This window comes from Empidonax traillii, unplaced genomic scaffold, assembly GCF_003031625.1.
Source record: "Empidonax traillii isolate 1590-97213 ecotype Southwest subspecies unplaced genomic scaffold, ASM303162v1 scaffold174:size915687, whole genome shotgun sequence".
NCBI classification, from domain to species: Eukaryota; Metazoa; Chordata; class Aves; order Passeriformes; family Tyrannidae; genus Empidonax; species Empidonax traillii.
In genome coordinates, this window is record NW_020955367.1 from 477,638 (window position 1) to 500,595 (window position 22,958).

Sequence of the window (22,958 nt, forward strand, 5' to 3'; positions counted from 1 at the left end):
CCTGAGCCTTGCCAGGCAGCCTCTTACCCGCTCCCATCCAAGAGGAGGAGACTGGGTGTGGAGCCAGAGACCCCTAGACCTCTAATTAGGCTCTAATTAGAATCTAGGCAGCAGCCCTGCAGAATATCTAGTGAGCCCACACACACATTAGCCCAATTCCATGAACCAGCAGATTTTGCACCCCTTCCCTTCCCCAACCCAGGCCCCCCGGCAGGTTCTCTGCCCTCTCCCATGCCCGAGGGTTGGTTAGTGGGTGTAACGAGGGGAGGCAACCCTGAAACCATCACCTTCAGTGCATTGCTCTACTGGAAAGCTTTTTACTCTTCCACACCGCAAACAGCCCCGAGTTTGGTTCCCACAGCCTGTTAACTGTTCTTTAGGAAGATAAGGGACCTGACAGGGCTGCCAGCCCACATTAACTGATCACAGACACCTTTCAGGTCCTACCTTTGTGCAGCACAGGATGCTGAAGGAGGTGAGCCCTCTGGCAGAAGGTGTGGCAAGAATCCATTTCTCCAGGCAAAACCAGCAGCCTCAGCTTGAGCACCTCTCAGGCACTGCTCCTCACCCTGCTCCCATCTCACCTCCAAAAAGAGGTTTGTTCTCTGCCACTGACTTTTATAGCCACTCCCCTCTCCCAGTCTGCCCTGCAGCCCTAATTAGCCAAAACACCAAGTGGGACCAATGTTCCTAATGTCCCTTGCCATGAAGGCCCAAGGTTGGGTTTGGAAGGGTGGGTGATGCAGGTGCAGCTCCTTAGGCCTCTCTACACATCTCACCCAGTCCACGGTCACCTTGGCAGGCTCAGGTGTGCTCCACACACCTGTGGCTCTCCTAGCCTGACAGAAAGTGTAATTTCATAATTTCATAAACTGAAGAAATGGCTTTCAAAATGTGGAAGCTGCTTTTCTAGAAAAATCGAGTCTACCCTGTCTCAGACTAACCCAGTCTTGTTTTACCCATTTTCTGCTGTTCCTATTATCATAACACAAAGGGAAGAAGCTCTTAATGAGCTGTTTTTGCGGTGGCACCATTTACAGTGTTTCTAGGCAGCGTTGTGTGACTGCAGTGGAGAACTGGCTATGCTCTGCTTGTACATCTTGAGTGGGAGGAGAGGAAAAAACACCTCAGATTACACAAGAATCCAGCCTTCTGCTCACTACTTGGGGGTCTTACAGAGCTGCCCCACTGACTTAGAAACTCCTGCAGATTTCCACCCTGCTCATCTCCAACCCTAAATCACCCCTGGACTTCTTGCTACAGAATAATTAGTCACCTTCTGTCACTTCTGAGCTGAAACAAGTGGGGACTGGTCAAGCTGTGAATGCAGGCCACTGTGACAAAAGACAGCTTAGGGCTTTTTCAGTAGCCACATGCCATGACCCAGTTTTTGAGGAGTGGCCAGTGACTAGAGATGCTTCAGTTCTTCCAACCTGTTCAGGGTACGATTGATAACAGATGGGTGGAGGGATCAGGCAGTGAAATGTGTCATCTCTAGGCAACGGCGACCTTTAGTGCCTTCCTCAGAGTGCTCAGAACTCCATGGCTTCTCCAGTGAGGGGGTGGAACAGGGAGGCACATTAATACTGTTTTGCATAAGAGTCATGGTGGACTGGAGTTCATCTGAAGGCTAATAAAAGCAGCAGTTAAATAGATAAAAGCTAAATTAAAATGTTGGTGCGAAATAGAACAAGACAGATTTTTTTTGTCTAAGGCTGAATCTTGGCAATGGAGCAGGTACCTTTTAATTGTAAAATAAAGTGCCCTTAACAGAATTATCATTATATTACTGAAGCATTTAATTTCACCAGCTAAGATATCAGAGTATGAGATCTCTGCAAAGCTTTTATCCAGTTTGAAACAGAGAGGCTTTTTCACCAATTATGTTACTGGTTGTAGAGTATTACAGAGATGAAGTAGAATGAGTATTACAGAGATGAAGTAGAATGGCTTTCAAATTATGTTCTGGTGGAGAACACTCAGCCACGACTCAAAGCTGCTTCTCTGCTGGTGTCTGAAAAAATGTAATTGAGATGGTAAGGAGAGTGTAGCAAGGATATTGGATTGGCTTGGTAACGAGGAGGTGCCTCAGTCTGGGGGACAGTTGCTCAGGCACAGAAGCTGGGGTTGCCTGTGGTGGGGAGCAGAGACCCTCCTGGTGCAGCTGATACAAGGGCACAGGTGGATTTCCTTAGGTTGAGTCCTTAGGCTGAGTCTGTGCTGGACACAGCAGGAAGGCCATGCCCAGTGCCACAGCAGTGGGTGCTCTTGGAGATGCTGTCTCGACTTCGTCCTCACGGATCAGTGTTCTGAGGAGATGGGACCCTGAGGGACCGTGGCCACAAAGCCAAATTCAGCCTAGTAAAATAAATAAGATTTGCTAACAATAGCTTGGTCCTACACTTGCCTTCTTGGTTCTGCTTTTGTTCTGTACTAACTGAGGCCCGAAGGCAAACAGGATCAGTGCCACTTAACACAATACTTTGACAAGCTACTTCGTGTTTTGACCAAATAACTGTATGTTAAACCTACAGTTCAAAGCCTTGAATGGGTCCCTGGAAGGAAGGATGCTTTGATGAGGGAGCAGGGATTTTTCAAAGGCATTACGGAATGGTTTTCTTTCTTTCCTGCAGCAGTGATTAGACATTCTTTAAATGTCCTTTCCCTGGGCCAGATGGGTTATTTGGACTAATTGGCAACAGCCTGACAGTTTTCAGGACACCTGAGTCACTTCCCGCTTCCTCCATCCTTCTGTCCCTGCTGCTGCAGAGATCCTGTGGGTAGGTCTGCTGGGGGGGAGGATGTGGCCCTGTGCATTCCGGGGAGCATCACAGGCCAGGGCCCTGAATCACCTGCTCCCTGCACAGCCAGGTCCAGCATGCCCACAGGAATCCCACCAAACCCTCTGAGCTCCGGGGCTTGCTTTCTGAAAATCAAATCCTTTCCGTCACGTGAAGAAGAGCAGCGGGATGTGTTAGGATCAGAGGCAGTGTGATGGAGGACAGGGCAGTTACAGCTGCTCCAGGAGGGGGTGAGGCACACAGGTACGCTTCAGGCACGTTGTAGAACTGTCCCAAATGCTGGTGTTAACCACCTGCTACCTGTGGAGTACCCTGTGCCTGCCACAGAGCCACACGCAGCACATGAAGCACCGAGGTTCAGTGATCCCAAACCAGCATGGACCAGTTCAGTCCTGCTGCAGCCTGTGCTCCTGCTGCTAATGATTTGCAGGGCATCAGCTTCCATGCCAGGCACACTCCCCTATTTCCATGTCACTCCCCTCCAGGGCAGTGCTGGTCTCCTGCTTGTCTCGCTTCCTTGCAGCCCAGCTGGCGGCAGGAGCAGCTGTGAGCTGGGGCAGGGAACTCTCTGTGGGGTTAATCACTGACCTGTATGAGAGCAGTGCAGGTGCACTGATGTCCACAGCCTCACACCGTGCTGCTGACGCCACTGATAGCCCAGGGACACCGGGAATGGCACTGGGGAGAGAGCAGGGGTCGGGAAAGTGGAACAAGCATCAGCCCTCAGGGTGGTCACTGCCAAGTGGGGGAACATCAGGGTTTCATAGCTGTATTTGCAGTGAGAACAGGTGCACTCAGGTGGGTTCCCACTCTGTGTACCTGCTTTTGTAGCTGAGTTCTTTGTCTTTCTTTACCTGTCTGTGAAGTAGTTGCACACCCAGGTACTGGCCCCATCTGCTTGCCTCTGCCTGTGCCCCTGGCTGTGATGCTCTGGTACAGTTTTGATGACAAGACCTCTGTGACAATAAATACTGATACTGTAAAACCCTCTTTTTCTATAATTCCCACTATCTAAACCCAGGCTTTCCTCTCATCACGACTCAGTAATCTCAGTAGCTCCCCTGAGGCTAATGGTGTCCTTGAACTGCTTAATATTCTGGAGTTTTGGAAATGACACAATTAGCATTGAATTTCCTTTCTCTTACTGTAGCAGTCTCATTTCCAAATTTGAGTAGGGCTTCATGGACAATTTGAGGAGAACCTACAGACCTTCCTTTAGCAATTGCAGTTTTATTAGCACTCAGTAATTTCTAACCAAGGCCCAAGTGGTGAGAAGCAGCGTGTCATGTCAGCTGTGTGGTGCCTGGGTCTGCTCAGGGCTGCACACCTGGGCAATGCCACCTGAGAGGGGTGAGCTCCCTTCTGTTTGTCTTCACTTTGCTGTGCTCCAGAAATGCACATGATACAAGAGTTCTTGGGCAGATTTCAAAAGACATTTGTGCCCCATGTGTTGTTTGGAACAGCCAAGACTCTTTCTGAAGTCAGTGGGAATTAAGAATTGTCTGCTTTAGAAAATCCCTCTTAATAGTTGCATCTGAGCCCTGGACCTGACTCTGCTGATTTCCTAAGGAGGCAGCACCTTTGATCACTGCTTGCCAAGTCTTCACTAACAGACCTTCCCCAAACAGTCCCTGTGGCCTTACAGGGACCGACCCCCTCCGAGCTCAATGGCCTGTTCCTGGCTGGAATTGCTGTGCTGTTGCTGCTCTCAGATGCAAACACGCTGCTTTCAGTGCGGTGCTTGGAGGTCGACTATAAGTCACTGGGCTTTCTGTTAGAAATGTTTTCTCAAGTGGAACTGCTGGAGATCGATAGTATTAACAGCTACACAGAAAAAGTCTCCTTGCCTGGCAATAAAGCAGATTATTTCGGTCCCTGACTGTCTTAGACCAGCACATAGCAAGGCTGTTCATGGAAGTTGCTGGCATTGAGGAGCAGAAAGGTTCAGCTGCACCCAGGGCTTGAGCTAACAAAGAACTCTTTGCCATGAAGCAGGACAAAGCCTGATTGCACCTAGCAAAGGAGTCATGGAGCCTGGTCTGTGCAGAGCTCAGCATCCCCCATTTTCATTCTGGTCTAGTTTGTAATCGAGTACTGGTTCTGAATGCAAATGGAGACCAAGTCTTCATTCTAGCTTGGATTCTGCTTGCTCAAAGATAAAGATGCCAAGTCCAGCTTCCTGACTCCACTGTTGATATGCAAAGAAAATGCTAATTTCCCTAGTAGGTGGCTAGGAGAAACCACAAGGCACAGAGCTGGTGGACAGCACCCAGATTGCAGATGGGGTGTGATAGCAAGTTTGGAAGCCAGGAGATGTTCCCTCCCTGCAGCACTTACCCAGAGCAGGTGTTAGTCATGCAGATGTAGCTCCTCCAGATTCTCAACAGCAAACTAGATTCCTCCTTCTCCTTTGGATAAGTGTCCATGCTGAGAGGACATGCTCAGCTCATCTCCCCCACATCCCAAGGTCACAGAGGCTTTAAGGAGGAGGCTGCAGAGCAGCACCAGGTGCTGGGAGTGGGGAACCACTGTAGGTCACACCTGGCCCTCCTGGGAGCAGGGGCTGGGTTGACTTGATTATTGAGTTGAACACGTGGGACCTTCTCAGCCTTCTCCATCTTTGCCTCACCTGCCTGCTCTGGACCTCAGGAGCACCGACATTCCATCCCTGCACTGAGGGGGCTCCCAGCCTGCCTCTCTGCTGCCTTCGCCTCCGCTTTGCCGTCCTACCTGCACTAAAATAGCATCCTTACGTAAACACAAAGTGTTGCATTATTTAGAGGCCTGAAACCTGCCCTTGTCAGAGCCTCAGCACGGCAGTTGCCTCCTGCTCATGCCTTTGTAGGAGCAGTATCTGGTGGCCTGGCCTGGCCCTGCCAGCGAGGTGCTGGGTAGCTGTCACTTGGCAGAGAGTGGCTGTAACCAGAACAACTGCATGAATGAAGTAGAAAATGAACACTCTTGCTGTGTGAGTGAGAAACAGCCGCACAAAATACTCCGGTACCTTCCCACCGCCATGCAGGGGGTCTGGGGCTTCTCCACGAAGCTCTGAGCTTGCTGCAGAGTCCTGGCTCCTGCTCTTCAGAGCTTTGTTGTTTGATGAACAAGGTTTAAAGCAGTCCAATCTCCTACCTTGCTTCTTGTCCTACATATCAGGCTGGAGGACAACTAGGATATGAAACGTACTAAACCAGGACTTTCTCTGCAGGGCCTCATGTCACCAGTGTTTATAGGGAAATAGAGAATTACTTGAAGGTATCGCAGGGTATAACTGCAGTTTCACTTCTCAGGGTTATTTCAGGTGAATCTGACCTGCTTCTAATGAAATTAGCACTTTTTATCTGCAATAAGCTAGCAGGTCTCTCAGGTTGGGACCATTTTCCTTCTCGTGTGCACTCTGCCTGGTACATGGGCTCCATTGGGGTGGGGTCCCAAGACACTGCTTCGTTACTGAAGCTAATTAATCATCCAAGGCACTGCAGAGGGAAGAGGTAATTTGTTTTCTCCTGCAAAGTGAATGGAGGTAGGGAGGAAAATAAAACTCAGCTTCCCTGTGAGCCGGGGTTGGCCTGGCCTGGCCAGACAAGGAGCGAAGGGCCGTGTGTGGGAAAGCTCCCTATTAAACCTGGGGACAGCAGGGAGCTCCTGGAAGTGACAGTCACACAATGGTGCTGTTGTCAGAGAGGCACCAAAGGCCAGATGATGTCACCTTGTGCGGGGCTGTGAGGCTGCTTGTGCCTCTCAGGATGGAGCTCAGCAGCATTGCACTATCTCTTTAATAGGGAGGAGGCAATGAAAAGGCTGCTTTTATCCCACCCTTTTTTAAAGCAGATGAAGTAGCTTTGTTCTAGAACAGTCTGCGGGTTTTCAGAGGTGGAAAAGACTAATTAAAGAGCCTCTGCTAGCCCTGGTCTCCCCACCAGCTCCCATCACCTGCAGGAGCGCTACTCACCCCTGTAACTCTGATCTCTTTCTGCTCCACATCCTTGTGACTTGCTCAGAGGAATATCTGAACTCCAGCCACGTCCTTTGCCATCTCACCTTAGGTGGAAAAATCAATCCTTAAAGGCTCTGTGAGGCCTTAAAGGCAGTCTGAGACCCCCCCCAAGGGTAAGATCTATTGAAGATGAGGAGAAAGGAGATGAAGAGAAAGGCCTGTATTAACGTGTCCATCTGAGTGCTGTGAAGCAGGATTCCTCAGATGGCAAAGGAGACCTGGATAAAAGGCAGCTCTTTCCCCTCCTTCTCCTTACCTGACCACCCAGGGGTCCTCTGCGGTGGGCTGGGGTCACATTTCCTCGCTACCCATCCAGGGACTCCCAGAAACCCAGGAGGGCTGTGATAGCTCCTCAGCCCCCTCAGCTCTCTGCGTGGGGAGCGGTGTGCGGCATCTACAGAGGGTTTGTTGGATGGTGGAGGGAGCTAATTTAAATGAGAAAAAAAGACTTCGGGTACGTTGCCAGCATTCTCCTTGCCTATTGTACTCCCCCTTCGGTTTCTGCTTTCCACTGAACAGTTTTATGTTTCCAAGGATCATAAATTCTCATTTTTCCACTGGGCAGGAGGTGCTCTCCTGGTCTGCAGCGCTTCCTGCGTCGCTTTTGTGTCCGTGTTGCCCAGTTACTGCAGCGCAGCCCCAGACTATGCCTGGCCACATTTCACACCGGCCACGGCCCCAGCAGCGTGTGCTCTGCCGGGCACGGGGAGTTCAGAGGATTCAGACAGGCACACGCTTCCCCAGGGGGACAGAGGAAAGGCCCTGAGCCAGCGGTGTCCAGACGGAGCTGCGGGGAGGGCAGCGCTGCCCGGTGATGGCAGTGGCTGTCACGGCGAGGTGGGATGTGATGCTGAAGGGGGGATCAGAGGCTGGAGCACAGCCTGCTGTCCCAGTGGTGTGGGAACTGACACCGCTCCCTGTCAGCTCTGAGGCGACACGCAGAGCTCGGCTAAGCCGCACTGGCTGAGAGAGGAACTCGGGGGGTTTCTGTAACGTCAGTTCCAAGGGCAGCACTCCCAGCATCAGTGTTCAAACAGCAGCAGAGAGAATGTCTTGTCCTTGTGCTGTGCGCCTCAGTCACTTTGAAATGAGTCACATTCCTGAGCTGGAAATGCTGGGATTCATCATGGCTTTAATTCCTGAGGTGGCCCTGGTATAATCCTGGAAGTCACACACCACCGTGGAGGGAAGGATGCCAGGCTGGGAGCAGGGACGGGGGTCCTGCCAGGGGGACGCTGTCGGGGGGCAGAGCAGAGCTCATTCCCACCTCCTCATTGCCATGCTCCCTGTGTCCGTCTGACGGGCCAGGCTCGGGAAGGGGCTGGGACTGGTTATTGTTGAGGGTTGTTTATGGACACATAGATCCTGCACCCTGCCAGGCCGGGCCGGGCCGAGCCGAGGGCAGGGCAGCAGGCTGAGGGCTGGCTGCAGAATTTATGGCTGCAGGAAGGAGTCGTCCATTTCCGAGCCTGTGTCGTCTTCCTTTGGGCATGCAAATAGGTCCGTACCCAGCTGTGGTTGGGAGCATTGACACACTCCCCTTTAAAAACCTGGAGAGCCTCTGCCTTGATTTCCCTTAATACAAGTTAAAACACCATTTGGACCATGGCCAGGAGCATGTTCTGGCCCTGCTGCTCCTTGTTAATGAGGAAGATGCATTTTTTGGAAGCAAAGTCTGCCTCCAAGACCTGCAAACTCTCTATTTCATGACAGTTTTCATTTGCATAATGAAGGCCCTGATACCTTCGGTAATTAATCACATTAAGAACTGCTTCCTTGAATAACTGTATTCATGCAGGTTGTTCCTAGTGCTGGAAACTGCACATGATTTCCAATGCGCATTAGCCCAACTTTCATCAGCAGATGGGAGCTGGTAACTGCATGTGTAATTTATATCTGCTTGGGTGGAATTATCCAATGAAATATGCATCACACGGCACCATTAACATTTCTAGTCATACAGTCTTTAGCTCGTGGGTAAGTTAATATTACATGCCAACAGTGTGTGGGACCGTATGAAAGGCGAGGACTTGAACATGGGGGATTTAAAAGCAGGAATGGAAACTATTTCAGGTCAGACATAGCAGATATAGAATTAATGACGCTGCTAAAATAAATGAGATTAATTGCCCTTTTTTGACCTGCTTTTTTTTTTTTTTTTATAAAGTCTCCCATCTTGTCTCCCTAGTTAAGAAAGCTGCCAGGCTGCTGAATTGCTGCCTGTAAGGGCAACTGCAGATCCTTTAGCATCCACAAAACTTTCCCCCATAGGACAGCACAAGCAGCAGGGGAATAACGATTGAATTGTGGAAGGCAGCACAAATAAGTGCTGCTGTGTGGGTTTGGATTGTCATAACCTTGACAAATCTGGGGGAAAAAAAACCTCCTCAATTCAACACTAAGAAAAAGATCAGTGGCTAGGCTTTGCCTTGATGACAGTGCCAGGTCAGCCAGGAGCCCCGTGCTGGGATGGAGGTTGACCATTTTATAGGAGAAAGTCTGCAGCCTTTGGGTGCATTTTTCCATGTGCTTTTTTGTCCTTACATAAATCACAGTTCATTAAAGTACTGATTCCTGCTCGATAGGAAGCAATTAAATGAGTGACGCTGTATCCCATCTGTGGAGAGAGGTGGGGAGAGAGTCCAGCCCAAGCTCACGTGGGGCTCTGCCCCTCCCTGCTCCCGGAGCACGGTGCTCTCATCCAGCTGGTGTTCCTGCTGCCTGTGCTGCGACCTCCTACAGCTGCTGCTTGAGGGGTTTCACCCTTCAGAGAGGATTTTGGGTCCCACTGAGTTCTAACTTGTTTTCAGGCCGAGCTAATTCTGACCCCAGCTGGGCCCCCAGCCCTCCTGTGCCTTGTCCATGTGCTCCCAGGAGGATGAGCAGTGGCCACGAGCTGTGTGGAGTGAGAAGAACCAACCAGCTCCTTCCTCACTGAGGATGCTGTGGCAAAGGGCCACATCCAGCTCCAGTGCTGTACATCTCTGCCTGCAGCTGATCCCTGTACCTGTCCCGAAGCCAGGCTGGGGAGGTGCTGTGTGGGAGCTGGCTGCAGTTCCCTGGGATTAGAGCCTTGCCATCCCTCCTGGCGGCACCCACAGATGCGCTGCCGCTGCTCCCAATTGTTCCTTTCTGTCCCAGAGAGAAACAAAAAGCATCTCTGCAAAATCCAGGCTTGGACTTTGCTTAAAGCCTTTGAGTAAAGAGCCTTGTTTGAATGTAATTGCACCCCTGTTGCTACAATGGGAAAATACACTGTATTGCTCTTTCTTGGAAAGCTCAGCTAGTATTTTCCCAGCCATTTGTGTATAAAGAAAGATAAACAGCTCTTTAGCGGGCAGAACAGTCTATCCCGGGTTTATTGACATTCACGGAAGGAGAAACAGTTTGGTGAGTGCAGGGGAGGGGGAGCAGCTGGGCTGGGGGCACAGGGCACGAGGGGCTGCTTGGGTGGAGGGTGGGAGAAGCCCTCTCAGGTGCTGGCCGTGGTTGGCCCATCTGCCTGGCCTCAGACCCACGCACAGTACACCCCTGTGGGCCCCCCTGGCAGTCTGCAGGATGCCCTCACCACCTCACCCTTCCTCTCACTCCTCCCCATAAATAAAAGACGTGTATAGCAAATTTAGTTCCAGCTTCACACGCAATAGCGCTATAGATAGATTTTTAAAGAGCTTGTCTGAAAGTAATAATTCATGGGGAGATCAAAAGGCTGTGGTTTAATCCAGGGTCTGTCTGATACCATAAACCTCGCAGAGTGCTAACAATTCAATGAGCAGCATCAAAAGCCTGATCCACATGAAAGCCACCCAATTTTCTGTCTGTAGGGCTTACAATGGGTGCTGAGGAGCTGGGGAGATCTCTATCTTCCCTGCAGAGCTTGGGTGACAGAGCCCCACAGTCCTTCAACTTCAGCCTCCCAAAAGAGGTGCCTGGACTCTGTTAACATCTCACGTGCTCCCTGCACCTCCATTGACTATACAAAGAGATCAGAGTTCTAATTAGGTGTCTAATTACATGGCCTAGGTAGACTTCAGATTGCGCTTGGCTGCTTGGCATCACCTTGTGCTCTACATCCACAAATCACAGGGTCTGCACTGGTTCTCCAAAGTGACTTGACAAAGTGGTGGATTTCAGATAGGGAATGCAAAAACTATGGGGTATCAAAATGCTGTATTTGGAAGCTGAAAATAGTGCCTAAAATGGGGGCAGGAAGGATGAGTGCTGTAAACACCAGTCCCCAGAGCGGAAGGGCTCTGCCATGCCTCTGACTGTCAGCGAAAGCAACATTTGAAAGGCAGCGTTTAATTTTTAACACAAATGGAGGTGAGCTCAGGCTGCAGACGCCTGCAGGTGAGGAGCTGGGTTTTTCTCCGGAGATCCCGATCCCACAGAGGTTAATGTGATTATGCAAATGGCTGAGGTATAATTGCGTTACTGCCGCCCATCTGGCCCTCCCTGCAGCTCTGAGTGATTTTATATTCCCCCTGCACCGCAGCACTGACACACAAGGGCACCAGAGACGCCATAAATCACTGCTTGGTGTTTGCTGCAATGCCACCTCCCCATCAGACCTCGGGAGCAGAATCCTGCTGGACCAGACATGGCCAAAACACATCAGGAAAGTTCTTCCCAGATCCAAATTAAATGCAGTCCAGAGGACTGAGCTCCATTAGTCCTCTCCCAAGGGATGCTCCTGACAAAGCCAGGATACTGCCCCACATCCCAGCTACAGCAGCAGGTCCTTCCTGACATGGTTTTTCTTGGTGGAATAAAAACAAATTCCCACCTCCATCCGCAGCTGGGATTAAACTAAAACCTGACGTTTTCACGTAAAACACTGACTACCACACGCTGTCCCAGGTACCCCCCAAATGCTCTTTTAAACTTGGATTTTCCTTCCCACCAGTATGAATTCAAAGCCAAGAACATTAAGAAGAAGAAGGTGAGCATCGTCGTGTCCGTGGACGGCGTGAAGGTGATCCTGCGCAAGAAGCAGAAGGTGAGGCTTCTGCAGCCAGGCCGGTGCCCTTGGGGCCAGGGCACCTGGGATGTTGGCTATGACCATGTCTGGGTGTTACTTCTATCCAAAACTGGCCTTCTCTTAAAAACCACCCAGAATTTTCACAAGAAAACACTCCAGTTTCTGACCAATGACAAAACCTTGCTGAAAAAAAGAGTATGAAAATTACACTGTGGGAAGAGAATTGACTTTTTCTATGAAAAAAAAATGCCAAGCTCTAAAGAAATACAGTCTTTTTTTGTTGATAATACCAGTAAGCTTTCTTCATGCTGCCTGGTCTGAGCACCCCTGAGCTATTTGCCCAACTGAGCTTCCCACCGAGCAGCTGGATCCAGATCTCCTAAGCCCCAGCTCAGAGCCTTCTTCCCCAAAACCTGGAACTCTTCTGCATATTTGATGCTATAAATTAATCTTACAGACCATTTTCAACCCTGAAGGCTGTGATCAGATATGATAAATGATCCAAATAAATCTATTTCCGTCCAAGCTACTGTTAAAACAGCCACTACTCATCTAGTCACAGCATAGCTTGGATTTTGGCTGGGGTCAAACACACCATTCCCCAGGTTTCCTCCCATCAGCATGGTGGAGTTTCACCTTTGCCTGACTTACTGTAATTTTCTTTCTGCCCTCTTCTAACAGAGAAAGGAGTGGACCTGGGACGAGAGTAAGATGGTGGTGATGCACGACCCCGTGTACAGGTACGTGGCAGGGCATTCACACCAGGGAGCCCTGGGTGATGTGCACCATCCTCCCACCTGCTGAGATCCCTCCTCCACGGCTTTCCAAAGGACCATCTAAAATTAACGAGGGTACAGAGTTTCTGCTGATGGGGAATCCTTCTCATGCATTTTTGAGAGCGAGATGGACTGATCTCGCTTTGAAGCCGGCTCTGCTTTGAACAGGGTTACCCAGGTGACCCCCAGAGGTGCCTCAACCCGGATTACTCTCTGATTCTGCCTCTGAAGACAGGCCTCCCACAGTTTTCCTTCAGAGCATGGTTCTCTGTGTGCTTCTGAAGAAGGGCCTTGCTCTCAGGTGTAAGTGCTTGCAGGGAATTAACCCTTACAGAGGTGGTAAGAGAGCACTGACTTTCCATAGCCCCTGCCATGGAATTTTGAGGCATTTCAGAGACCACAAGCCCCCCCGGGTGCCTCAGGAGCCCTCAGGGATGGAAAGGCAGCCCCAGTGATGGTGTGTGGCCTGAGGTGAGAGCACAGGGTGCTCCAGGCTGTTAGATCTGCCAGTAAATAATTGTATCACAAGCACGGAGCCCACAGGACTGGGATCCCCAACGCTGGTTTTAGAGGTCAGAGCCCTTGGCAAGGAGATAAGGGGCAGAGGGCATGCTGATGCATTATCCCCACTCACTTCTCACCTCTTACTTCCTTTAAAGATTATTACAGGATCTACAATAACCGCTCCAATTGCAAGTTCAACACCCAAAAAATTCCAGTGACAGAAAAGAGAAGGGAAAAAAAAATTTCAAGAATCCCTTTGGTTTCTTCTCCGTTCAGAGCTGAACTCACTTGTCACGTTTTTACCCAGTTAAATCAAACATTTTCAGTCCTCAAAAATGGTCTTGCAGCTCAGGGGAGAGAGTCAGCCTGAATGTCAGAGAGAGAAACGCTCCTAGTGCACTCAGCATCCTTGGGAGAGGCTTTTGTGCTGTGCCAGCTGCCTGCTGCCCAGGGGGAACCTGTCAGGTCCCCGGACTGGCTGCCCTGAGGGGCAGGGCACTCATCATACAGGCAGTTCTGCCACGCTGCAGCCTGGGCAGGGGTTAATTGCTGGGGCTAAAAATAGCCACAAGCTTTCCAAGACTATAGATTTTTTTCACTTTCCCACAGCATCTTTAAAAAGCTTTTGCCTGCCTCAGAAACCAGAAGGTTTTCCATCAAGCCTGAAAAACACTCTCTGAATCCATCGCCTCCTGCCTTCAAAATTGCAGGAGGGGCTGCAGCAGCATCACCACGTTCCTCCAACGCTGGGGGCTGTGAGCCCACCCATCCTGGGGACCCACGGGAGCTGAGGTGGTCTGGAGGGCAGAAAATCCCCTGGCTGTTCAATTCCCTTTGTCTCTCTCCCACCTAGAATCTTCTACGTCTCTCATGACTCGCAAGACCTGAAGATTTTCAGCTACATCGCAAGGGACGGCGCCAACAACTCCTTCAGGTGCAACGTCTTCAAATCCAAGAAGAAGGTAGGACACTCCCAGGGCTGCACCCGGGCCACCCCTGGGAAAGAGGTCTCCGAGGGACCTCGCTCCTTCCCGTGCAGGAACCTAAACAGCTGATGGAGCAGGGGGTGCAGATCCCCTGGGGAGACACGGGGGCAGCGCCGGTGCTGGACATCCCCAGAACGATGTGCCTGGTGCTTTGTCCCCTCCTGCCCAGCCTGGGCAGCGGCGCAGTCCATGCAGGGATAGGGACACCAAGATCCAGAGTGGGGAACGGGGAGCCCCCAGCACGGGAGGTTCCCGGGTGCCCCAGGGGTGGCGGGGAGGTGGCAGTGGCAGCGCTGCCACCCTGGGCTGAGCGGCGCGGGGTTGCTCCGCAGAGCCAGGCGATGCGCGTGGTGCGCACGGTGGGACAGGCCTTCGAGGTGTGCCACAAGCTGAGCCTGCAGCACGCCCTGCACAACGCCGACGGCCAGGCCGACGGGGCCAGCGACAAGTCGGCCGAGGAGCAGCCGCTGGAAGGTGACTCGTGGCTCCCCTGGGGCGCGGGCAGACCCCCCCACCCCTCGGCGGTGGCTGGGGGGGTGCTCTGGGGTGGGCAAGGTTTCGTGTCCCTCGTGTGCTTGGGACCCCTCTGGGGTCATGGGGAATCTGCCCTGTCTGCCCGCTGGGGCTGGGGAGGTAGAGCCCCCTCATCCAGCAGGCTCAGGTTCTGCAGCCCCTCGGCTGCCCTGCTCCCTTCCCTCCAGCCCCTTCACCGCATGCCAAGACTTGGAGCAATCCTAGCTGTTGTCCCTGAGCTTCCCCCATTTCCCAGCCCTGCGTGGGGCCCCGGCTCTTCCTGCACTCCTGCACAGGGAAGGGGGGCTTGGATTCACGTGTCCATCTCGTTTGAAGTCCACCAGATAAAGGGCTCCAAGATCACAGATGTGGACGAGGTTGGCATCGACACTGACGGCATCTGTGTGTCCGAGAGGGGACCCAGAGAGCTGCCAGGTGCCAGGGGGGACCTCAGCATGCTGAAACCTGGGCAAGCCTCCAAGGATAAGAATGGCCAGGTAATGGGGGGAGGGCTGAGTGTTGGTCCATGTGCTCTGCTGCTGCTGGGGTCCCTCTGCTCAGGGTCATTGTATCATGGCTTGATTTGGAGGCACTTTCATGGAGACCCCATTGCAGACCCCCCTCCTCCTTGGCTCCCTGCTCAGGACAGGCTGTTCAGCTCCCAGTTTCCCCACGGCAGGGCTGTGTCTCAGTGCTGGGGCAGGGCTTGAAGCAAGAGGCAGGAGTGGGGCTGCGGCGCATGGCTGAGCAGGCTTCAGACACATCCCAGGGTGGATTTCTGTGCCCCCAGAGCTGCTCTGCAGCAGCTGCTTGTCCAACTCCCTCAGCAGCAATCCCCAGCTCCCCTCACCACGCAGGCCCAGGGAGCAACATCCCAAGGGGCCCAGCCCCGACAGCGCATTTACCTGGGGCACTTCAGCGTGAGTAGTGGGTTTGCCTCAATGAGTGGCTGCTCCACAGAGCTCTGGGAGCACTTCCCAGGGGCATGAAAGGCATCACTTCAGCTCACGCAACTGTATGGCTTGCAGGGCCTGGCTGAGAACGGCTGCAGGGACATGCACTCCATGGGATTCATTTGTGTGCCTGGAAAGGCCGGGATTTCCTGTGCATTCCTTCTGGCGCTGCCCAGGCAGGGGAGGGCAGGGGCAGGAAGGGCTGCAGGCACTGCCAAATGCTCCAGACACCAGGATACTGTCCAGCCTGGGAAGCCACATCACGGAAAGGTGGTGGGGTGTTGGGGTCACTTCCTGCTGTCTCCTCCCAGGGGGACCTGCTCTCCCCAGAAAGCCAGTGCAGCCCTGCCAGCTCTCTGTGAGCAGGAGCCACTCCAGACACACTGTCCTGGGGATCACACAGACATGCAGAGCCTGACACCGAGCCCAGGGCTGCCCCTTCAACATCCCCCTGAGTGCCAGGGGTGCAGGGGCCCCTCTGCTGCACTGGGGTCAGAGCTGTGGGGAAGCACAATCCAAATCCCAGCCTGAGCCGGTCAATCCGCTCACCTGCCCATTTCTTTGTGCCCAGGATGCTGAGAACTGCTCCCTCCACCTGGCCAGCTCCCAGCAGCTGCTCAGCCCGAGCAGCCCCTGCTCCTCGGCCTCCATCACCCCACTGGCCTCCCAGCACTGCCTCCAGCTGCTCCAGCAGCAGCTCCTCCAGCAGCAGCAGCAGACGCAGGTGGCTGTGGCCCAGGTACGCGTCCTGCCCTCCCCTCAGGTGGCACCAGCCCTTCTCCTCTCCCTGCTCCAGCCTGGCTGGGCTGGGCTGACAGCGGGGCCAGGGCCCTGGCAGCACTGCTGGCAGCATTCCTTGTGGCACAGCTCCCACCAGGGTTTGCAGCTCCGCTCGCAGCATCGCTTGCAGCGCAACTCGCAGCATTGCTTGTGGCGTCCCGTGCGGCATCGCTTGCAGCACAGCTGAGCTGCCCCAGACCCGGGGCTGGCTGCACGCACCACCTCACACCGCTCCAGGAGCGTGGCAGGGTCCGGCAGAGCCCCCAGCTCCCATTTCACCCCGTTTCATCCCATTTTTGGATGGAAATCACCCCCTCAGTGCCTCTTCCCCCAAACCAGCATTAGCGTGGGGAGGCCCGCGGCTGGGCACCTTCCCTGCTCGTTTCTCGTTAGCGGGGGGACAACAGACCCTACACACACACACCGGGGATGCCGCCGCATCCCCCGCCTGCCCCTGGACCAGCTCGGGGGGGTCACCGGGGTGCCGCGGCGGGGCCGGCAGGGGGCGCTGTGGCGCCGCCGCTCCGCCGGTCCCGGGGACGCTCCCGGGGATGCTCCGGCCGGCCCGGCCCGGTCCGCATCATCCCTTCCCTCCCCGCATCATCCCTTCCCTCCCCGCATCGCCCCGGCCCTGCCCGCAGGTGCAGCTGCTGAAGGACCAACTGGCGGCCGAGACGGCGGCGCGGATCGAGGCGCAGGCCCGAGTCCGGCAGCTGCTGCTGACCAACCGCGACCTGCTGCAGCACGTCTCGCTTCTGGTGCGGCAGCTCACGGTGCTGGAGGCCCGCGAGGAGCACCGGGACGAGCACCGGCAGCCGGGTGAGCATAGTGACACCCCCCCACTAGGGTTGTTTGGGTGCTGGCCTGCCCCCAGCTCCATCCCTCTGGACCACAGCCCTTGTGATCGCAGCGAGCAACTGGGGTGCTCCCAGTACCATCCCAGCAGGCTCTGGGTGGCTTCAGGGCATTTCTGCACCCCTCGCAGTCTAGGGGAGCAGCTGGGTTGGAGGTCCCCAGTTTTCACATTTCCCTTTGTCTGTCTCTCACAGTTGACCGCTCCTTGCAAAACCTGTCCCTGGCGCAGTCCCTCTCCCTGAACCTGAAGAACCACTACAGCCTGGACGTCCACCTGCCGTCCACCTCCACCCCCGCCAGCATCCTGGGCAGCCCCGTGGGCCCCGGCTCGCTGCCCACCCTGGGCCCCAGGGACTCCTACCTCAACCTCGTCAGCCTGGACAGGGGCAGCCACCGCTACGGCAGCAAGGAGGGGGACGAGTGCCTGGAGGGGCAGGATGGGCTCAGCCGGCGCGTGGAGGGCTCCGAGGTCGGTGAATTCACTCTGCTCAACGGGAGCGGCCGGCAGAAGGTGGATGACACGGACAGAGGGGACGAGGACAGGTAGGATGTGCCACCTCTGCCTCCCACCAGCTGGCCCAGGAGCACCCTGAGCGGTGCAGGTAAGTATTTGCCCATCACCTCCTCACTCTCTTTGCCTTCCCAGGCGGCAGCCACCCATTCCCAAGCTCAACCCGCCACCGCCCATCCTACGCAAAAGGTCAAGCAAGACCTCCCCGAGCCTGGAGGTGGAGGTGAAGCCTGAGAGCGCTGCCAACCTGAGCCTGCCCAGTGCCAGCATCTCCAGCCTCACCAGCATCGCTGCCAGCTCCCTCACCCTCTTGGACTCTGAGGCAAGGACTCCCACACGGAGCGCCGCCTCCAGCACGGAGCCAGGCCCTGCCGGGACGTGCCAGCGCAGCCTGGGCAAGGACAGGACTGGAGAGAGCGGGCCAATGTCCCCCTTGGCCAGCAGCCGTGACCCAGCAGCCAGCGGGGCCCTGGCCAAGGAGTTGGCAGGCCTGGGCAGCCCCACGGACAGGTCCCTGCCCTTCTCCCCTGCGGACGACACCTGCTTGCACATCAGCTTCTCCGAAGATGAGCTGGACGCTGCCGTGGGGCCCAGCAGGGTCCTCTCTTAGTGGGACTGCAGTGGGTGGCAGCTGGTGGCAGCAGCCCCAGCGGCTCCATCCACAACCCTGTGCTGGGTGTCCCTGTGCCCAGGCTGTGAGGCAGGTCCCCTTGCTGTCCCCATGCCACGTAACAGCTCCCCCACCACCTATGGGGCCACCACACAGGATGGGACCTGGCCAGCCCTGCCCTCGGTCTGCACCAGCTCACACTGCCGTCCACTGTCCTGTCCCTGCTCTCACAGCCAGGGATGCTCCATGGCAGAAAATCCCTGGGAACTGAAGGGTGGAAGCCCTGGGCAGGGCAGGGCACGGTGCAGGGCTGGGAACACCCTCACACGAGGCTGTTCTGGTTCAGGGGTTGCTGCCCTTGGTATCCTGAGCAAGGCCATGTGGCACAGCCACGGTGTCACTCCCCTGCCCACCATCCCAAGGCGGGTCCCCACTGCCACCCCACTGTGTCTCTCCAGGGCAGTCTGTGCCTACCAGTGCCACGCTGTGCCCAGCCCAGCTTTTTGGGAACAGCAGCCCCACCACTGTGTCCCCACACGGCGAAGCCACCACTGCCTCCCTCCACAGGTGCCTTTTCCCACTCCCCAGCACCCACTGCCCACACAGGCTGGGACCACCCCCCCCCGAGGCCACAGATGGGTGCAGGACTGGCCCTGGGAGCCTGTGTCAGTGGGGGGGACCCATGGGTACATCCTGTGTCTTGGGCTCTTGCTGGTGGCTGCAGGCAGGAGGCTGCTCCTTGGGCTGGTTTAGGGTGTTACAGCGTGGTTTGGGTGTGATCTCAGAAGCTGAGTGTCCTGGAAGGAGTTAAGGTCCGAGGAAGAGCGTTGGGTGAAAGGGCAGGTTTTGGGGAGAGAGCAAGGGGATGCTTATCCACCTTGGCTGGTTGTGAGAGGGTTTTGGGAAGGTGTTGGAGAGTCGAGTTGGGAAGTGTCAAGCGGAAATGGAGACTCGGAGCAGCCACACTGCCTGTCCCTGGCACGGTGCTGCTCCCAGGGGGAGATGGGGGTGATTGCACCCCAGAGCCAGCCATGGCAGTGACAGGGTGGGAGGGGGCTGGTGACGGGGCTGGGGGCTGTGAAGTGGGGCTGGGCTGCCCTGTAGTGCGGTAGTGACCGCCCAGCCCGTCTGTAGGATGTGTCCGTTCACTGCAGTTCCATAACGGGCTTTTAAAGGAAAAAATAAAGGTGTTGGATTTGCAGAGCCAGTGCTGTGTCTCTGCCCCACGGGGCCCACACAGAGGGAGTCCTGAGCCTGTGGGGTCAGACTGGGGACTGCACAGGTATTCCCAAAGAGGAAAGATCCACACTAGGAATGACAGTGGAGTCCCTGAGCTGCCAGCCCATTCCCTACACCCTCCCCATCCTACAGCCCCAGTGCAGGTCCCAGCAGCCCCCTCTGCTCCCCCTGGCAGGACTGGGGACAGTGGGAGGTTGTGTGTCCCCACACGTGCTGCCTCAGGGCAGGGAGATTCCATAGGGATAGGGCCCATCTCCAGTGAACCCCTCCTGTCCCGGGCCCAGCAGCACCCCCACGGGCTGCATGGCACCAATCACCACCTGCCACAGCTTCCACCAGGATGGGCATCCTCGGGGCAGGGCCCTGCTCCCCACACACCCCCTTTGCCCTTTCTAGTCCCCATTTCTGCTCCCAAAATAAATCCTGGCCCCAGCACACAGGATGGGAGTGCAAGACGGGAGGAGGCAAATGGCAGGCAGGTGGCAAAGCCTGGTGCAGGATGGGATGGGACCAGTGACATGCCAGGGTTCTGGGACCCCCCGGGGGCTGCCTGCAGCCAGGACAGGCAAGAGACCCCCTGCCCTGCTCAGCATCCCCACCCTGCAATGCGAGGAAGGGAACCCAAGTGGGATTCAGCACGGAGGCTCCAGGATAGACCCTGGGAGATCCTCCCCCCGTGCAGGAGCGGGGACTCAGCTGGAGGGACCCAGCACCCAGGACCTCTGGGCTACTCTCCATCCCTCCACAGAGTGGGCACAGTCTCCAGCAGGACAGAGTGGGGCACAGGAAGCCCTTTCCCCGGGCCCACTGCAAACATCTGCCGGGGGGGCTGCCTGCGTCGGGAGGGGGCACTTCCAGCCCACAGCCTTATTATGCTTCCTTCATGGGAAGAAACTTTTTCCTTTGCTGTCTGCTAAGCTGCTAGCAATCATCAGGCAGGCAGGTGGTAAAGATTCATATCCATCAAACAATGCCATTTAGTTTGTAACCTGTGACTAAATCTGGTGTTAGCTTTAATTTCAGAGTCTGCTTTAGGGCTCGCTTGTTAATCTCTATGCAAAGCAGATGAAATGAATATGCAGCATTTTGGATGTAATTGTACGGCTTCAATTCAGCACTATAATTTTCCAAACAGGATCTTGCAATCAAGCTTCTATTCATTAGTGTATAAACAATTTAGTTTCTCAGCTCTCCAGTATGCCAATCATCTCAGTGGAGTGAGCATCTCCGACAGAAAGAGGAGGAAAGTTTCCTTTGTGTAACAGAGGTAAAAGTTGCTCCATACTTCAGACAATTCCTGCCCGGCAGATCCAGGCCATTCCCACAGAAGGGGGTGGTTCCTGGTGCCCCCACAAACAACACTGACCAGCTGCAAACAGCACCCCATGGGACGATGCCCCAGTGATCTCCCAGCTCATGCAGCCCCAGGCCCCCCAGGAATTCTGCATGGGAGCCCCCGGGATCAGGCTGCCTGGAAAGGTGAGACCACGCAGCAACACAGCTCGTCCCAGCCATCCTTGGGGCTCCTTGAGTGCCCCACGATCCCAGGCAAAGCCCCCTCCACATTCCCATCTGCCCCACAGGACAGGGCCCAGGGAACACCCCACACCTGGCACCAGTGGCAGCTCCTCCACGGAGGACACGGACGGGATCACACAGGGTGGGAGGGGGACAGGTTTCGATCTCAGGGGCTCAGCACCCTCATTGCTGGTGCTTCCCTCAGCGTGTCCCACACACACTCCAGCACATCCAACACCTCTGCATCCCCATCCCTCTGCTCCCACCAGCGCTCCTCGGAGGTGAGGAGGGACCAGCCCGGAGCCTCCACAAAGGGAAGCGCCGTCAGCGGAGCCGCTCAGCGCGGTCTGCGTTTCCAAATGAATATCGACAGCGCTAATTACAGGCCGCCATGCAGACAGCTTATTAGCTTGTCACAAAAAGACGGTATTGAACTCGGAGCCCGCGGTATTCACGGAGCGCAGCAAGACGCTCCCCAGACGGCACAGCGAACCAGGCAGGCGAACAACCTCCAGCAAAACTAATTACTTCCTGATTGTCTACGGCCACCCACTGGGTATAATAGTATAGACTAAATTTGGCATATACATAACTAAGCACTCGGCACCAATTTGGCGTACAATAATCATCCTCTGTGTTGCATAATTAAAATCTGATCACTTGGAATAATTATTTCATATTCCCAGTATCGGGTGAGGATTGCATAATGCGGCAGGAGCGCGTGGCGGGGAGTGGAACGATCCACTTCCACGGGCGTGAGCCCCCCAGGAAGGACGTTGTGGCTCCGGGCAGGGCAAGAGACCCGAGAGATGCGCTTGGCACCGACTGCCTCTGCCAGTGACCCTGCGATGGCCCAAGGCCATCGGTCAGTCCCAGCTGCGGACGAGCTGGAGTCACCAAACCAGTGCTGATCACGGCCCCGGTGGGGCAGGACCGTACCCTCCAGGACAGGCTGTCCTTGTGTCCCCACGCAAGCAACTCTCCACATTGACCTTTCCAGGCTGGCTGCTGCCCCGCTGCCCGCCCGGCCGGGACGCTCATCGCCCGACCCCATTGTGCTCGCGCATCTGCTAAAGGCATTTGGAGAGACACGGCAATAAAAAATAAAAATCAAGTGGAACGTGTGTGTCTAATCCATTAACTTCCTCCGGCGGCTCCCCGGGGACCCGGCGAGGAGCAGAAAGAATACGTGGATATTGCACGCGCCCTGGCACCTTTGTCCCCGGGCCAGCCCCGCCGCTGGCCGCTGCCACGGGCTCATAAATCACCGCGGGCGACAGCGTTTCACAGCTCGCTTCCCAGCCAGGATATGGCCATTCCTGCTGATTACACGGCCGGGCGCGCGGGGGAAGCTGCATCTCCCACTTCCAGGAAGGGAGGATCCGCAAGGAAAACGCATTGATAAAAAGAAGAACGAAATCAGCTTTGTTCACGTTGCGAATCTCCCATTGTTCCTGCTGCGGCCGTCAGCCCTCGCTGGAGAAAGTATTTCCTCAGCGATAAATCTCCTGGGCTCCTCACAGCCCTCGCCTTGGCACTGGATTCTCCTCAGCTTGTTTTGAAAGAAAAAGCAGTTTTGGCCACGGGCCCCCTGTGGGGTGTATGGTGTGACTTTGGGGAATGAAGGACATCCCTGGGGCAGGGGACAGGGGGCTGGTGCCCATCCCAGAGGCCTCTGACCTGTGTCCCCAGACAGGGGGACCTGCCCTGCCACTCCCAAAAGCTCCACTCCCATCCCACAGAGCCCGTGTCCTCCCTGCCGGCACGGCACGAGCCGGGGAAAGTGAGTCTGGCCGGGGCCACGCTAATCCCAGCGCTGAAACGTGGAGCTGGCAGTGGCCTAGCACTTGGAATACAGGAGTCAGGCTGACAGTCATACAAGAAAAATAGATCAAGTTTCCAAGAAAATAGAGCCGAGCTGATCTGATTTTCAT

At 55.1% G+C, this 22,958-nt stretch overlaps 1 protein-coding gene across 1 annotated transcript in view; it reads left to right on the forward strand.

The window, feature by feature from the left end:
• LOC114058499 (carboxyl-terminal PDZ ligand of neuronal nitric oxide synthase protein-like) overlaps nt 1-19,815 on the forward strand; it is a 29,931-nt gene extending 10,116 nt beyond the window's left edge. Inside the window, exons 3-11 of the mRNA XM_027885908.1 lie at nt 11,705-11,797; nt 12,461-12,519; nt 13,913-14,021; nt 14,378-14,519; nt 14,895-15,055; nt 16,083-16,250; nt 16,933-17,110; nt 17,341-17,689; nt 17,793-19,815. Coding sequence (XP_027741709.1) covers nt 11,705-11,797; nt 12,461-12,519; nt 13,913-14,021; nt 14,378-14,519; nt 14,895-15,055; nt 16,083-16,250; nt 16,933-17,110; nt 17,341-17,689; nt 17,793-18,267 — 1,734 coding nt within the window. The 3' untranslated portion in view covers nt 18,268-19,815. The remainder of the gene's footprint in view (nt 1-11,704; nt 11,798-12,460; nt 12,520-13,912; nt 14,022-14,377; nt 14,520-14,894; nt 15,056-16,082; nt 16,251-16,932; nt 17,111-17,340; nt 17,690-17,792) is intronic.
• The last annotated feature ends 3,143 nt before the right edge of the window (nt 19,816-22,958 follow it).